Source organism: Montipora capricornis, chromosome 5 (assembly GCF_036669925.1).
Source record: "Montipora capricornis isolate CH-2021 chromosome 5, ASM3666992v2, whole genome shotgun sequence".
Classification (NCBI taxonomy): Eukaryota; Metazoa; Cnidaria; class Anthozoa; order Scleractinia; family Acroporidae; genus Montipora; species Montipora capricornis.
In genome coordinates, this window is record NC_090887.1 from 9761851 (window position 1) to 9764350 (window position 2500).

A 2500-nucleotide genomic window follows, 5' to 3' on the forward strand; every position below is an offset into this window, starting at 1 on the left:
AATAAGCCCTGAGGACAGTTTGTTCGGCCCAGTATATCATATTTATGAATAGCTATTTATAAGCCCACAACTGAATGAGTTAAAAAAACACTCTAACATGGTTTAGATTAATCGGCCTTTTACTATTAAAATTGGTGTAAAAGTACACTTCCAACTGTGTAATTTTATCCTTAATAATACAAATAAACTTTTATCCTTTAAAAAGAGTAAAAATACCCTACATGTAGAGTAATTTTAGAAGATTGTTTTGGTGTAATAGTTTACACAGTAACAAGGTGTAATTTTACATTTTTGCGTTCGTAACATTACACTTTAATTTTTAGTGTGCTTGAGAATGGACCAAAAAATTGTTGCTTTGGTAAGGATCTTGTGGATTTTGTCTTTCCAAGTCCATCAACAATTGGCTTGCATTTTTCATTGCTTTTTCGTTTGTCTCTCTTGGCAGATCGCGTTGTCAAGTATTTTGGCAATAAGTCAATACACCAATTCCTTGTGGATTCCAGGTTAGTTCCCACAAAAGTTTTTAACACTATCTCTATTATCAAGATGCATAGTTTCTCCTTGCGAACAGTAAAACCCATGGAACCCAGTAAATGAGGTAGTTGTTGCCTTTAAATTAGAGCACATTAATGAACGCTCGCGACTTAGCAAGACGTGTCAGTGCTATGGAATACAGAGCTTCGCTAAGAATACGACTTCCCTGTGAATTTCACTTTAGACGAACGCCCTTAAGCTAAGAATTTAATTTCGTTCAAATTCCGTCAATCCTTTTAAGTTAAACGGAATTTATCCAGCGAAAGTACTTTATTGGGGGTGTTTCTTGCATCGCGGATTGCCGTATTCCTTCGTATCTTGCAACACTTTTTACACTTTATCAAAAGATGAGGAAGTTAATTTAGTCTTGGCACATTGAAAAAAATACATGGATATTTTTGTGATAAAAAGAAACTTACCCCAAAGGCATGCAAAATAATGGTGGTTTTATAGTTAAGGATAGTGACTTAGCAAAAAATTAACCTTGGAGTGAATGATTAATTATCTGTCCTCTAAAGAGTTATCTTTTCTGCTTTAATAACGAGACTAAAGCGACGATTTGGAAGACTTAAGACTTAAGACTTATTCAAAGATACTGCAATTTAACCCGAACATTCTTTAATAATATGTGTTTATGCATACAAAAGATACTGTATGCTTTGCGAGTTATAAATAATTGATCAATGTTTTTCGTTACGATCGAGGATGATAGACATTTTTTCTCTTCCCCGCGGAATAATCGTTATTAAAAGAAAAACGATTCTTTTTCGACTTTACGACTTAACGTTAGTATGATCTGTCGAACGTGACTTTAAACTGAATCTTATCGTCCGTGGACTTGCTTCTGTACTCATTTTCTAGGAAAAAATTCTCTATGGTCCTACGCCGAATTTTCAAAAACAAGATCGGTCATTTGGTGAGAGAGTCATTTTCAATTGCAAGTTTCGATTGCAAAGATCTAACATCACGCGTTTCAAATAACTTACTTGTTTTGTCAAAGTTAAAAAGCGACTTTTCAAACCAAACTTTTCAAGTTAATTTCATTTGTATTGCCGAAAATTTGGTTAAAACAAAAATGGAGGAAATATCGATCTTAGGGGACGCCGAGAAGTCGAAAAGAAGCTGCTTCTAGCGTTAAAACTTTATTCAGCAGTTTGTTGCATTAAGCTTGTAAACAATAGAGATAGTCACTGAGGAAGCAACCCGTGGCCTTAATTTATGACTGGCAGTTTTCTTAAGTACCCACAAAGACCTAGCTGTCGTTAGTCTAATTGTCCGGAGAAAGCTCGGCAAAAATTTCTGGCCGCATGCATGTTTCAGTTGGGGTGCAATAAAACCCTGGCTGACTTCGAAATAAAAACAAGCTTTGCATTTGTCTTATTTTTCTTTTCTTGGTTTATCAAAAGAAGAAAAAAAGACGGACCAGAAAGGGTTTTTGTGATTTTTGCGAAACAGTTAGGTATGTGATTAATTTATATTAGCTAGAGCTTCATAACTAGTTTCTATAAGTACTGTATAACCTCCACCCAAATGTAAGCGTTCTGTGGTAGTACCATTAACTCGAACGCTTGGTTCCTTTGGCTGCTACAGACTTTCTTCTTTGTTATGTTTAATTCAGTGTACAGTTAGCCCTGTTTTCACTTATTTTTATTCTTATTGTTGTTGTATTGTAATTAAAAAATGTGAATAAAATGAACTTGAACTTAGAACTTGAACTCTTGCTTCACCGGACCGGCAATTGACTAACGCCATTTTTCTTGTCAAGACCTGCAGTTGCAACATGGCTGAATGACGACAGCGAATTTGAATGTACTAACCCCAGCTAAACCCGAAGTAAACAGTTTGTTACAAAGCTTTATCTTAGTCGCTCAGCACAACCGTCTCTTGCCTTTTTTCAACGCTTTTGAAAATAAGACGATTGAAAACCGTTATAAGGCCTTAACTCTGAGAAAAAAAGAATTTGCAT

At 35.2% G+C, this 2500-nt stretch overlaps 1 protein-coding gene across 1 annotated transcript in view; it reads left to right on the plus strand.

Annotated features, from left to right (window-relative positions):
- The first annotated feature begins 214 nt into the window (after positions 1-214).
- Positions 215-2500, plus strand: part of LOC138049395 (protein sidekick-1-like) — a 71887-nt gene continuing 69601 nt past the window's right edge. Inside the window, exons 1-2 of the mRNA XM_068895647.1 lie at positions 215-358; positions 446-503. Of these exons, the coding sequence (XP_068751748.1) occupies positions 335-358; positions 446-503 (82 nt within the window). The 5' untranslated portion in view covers positions 215-334. The remainder of the gene's footprint in view (positions 359-445; positions 504-2500) is intronic.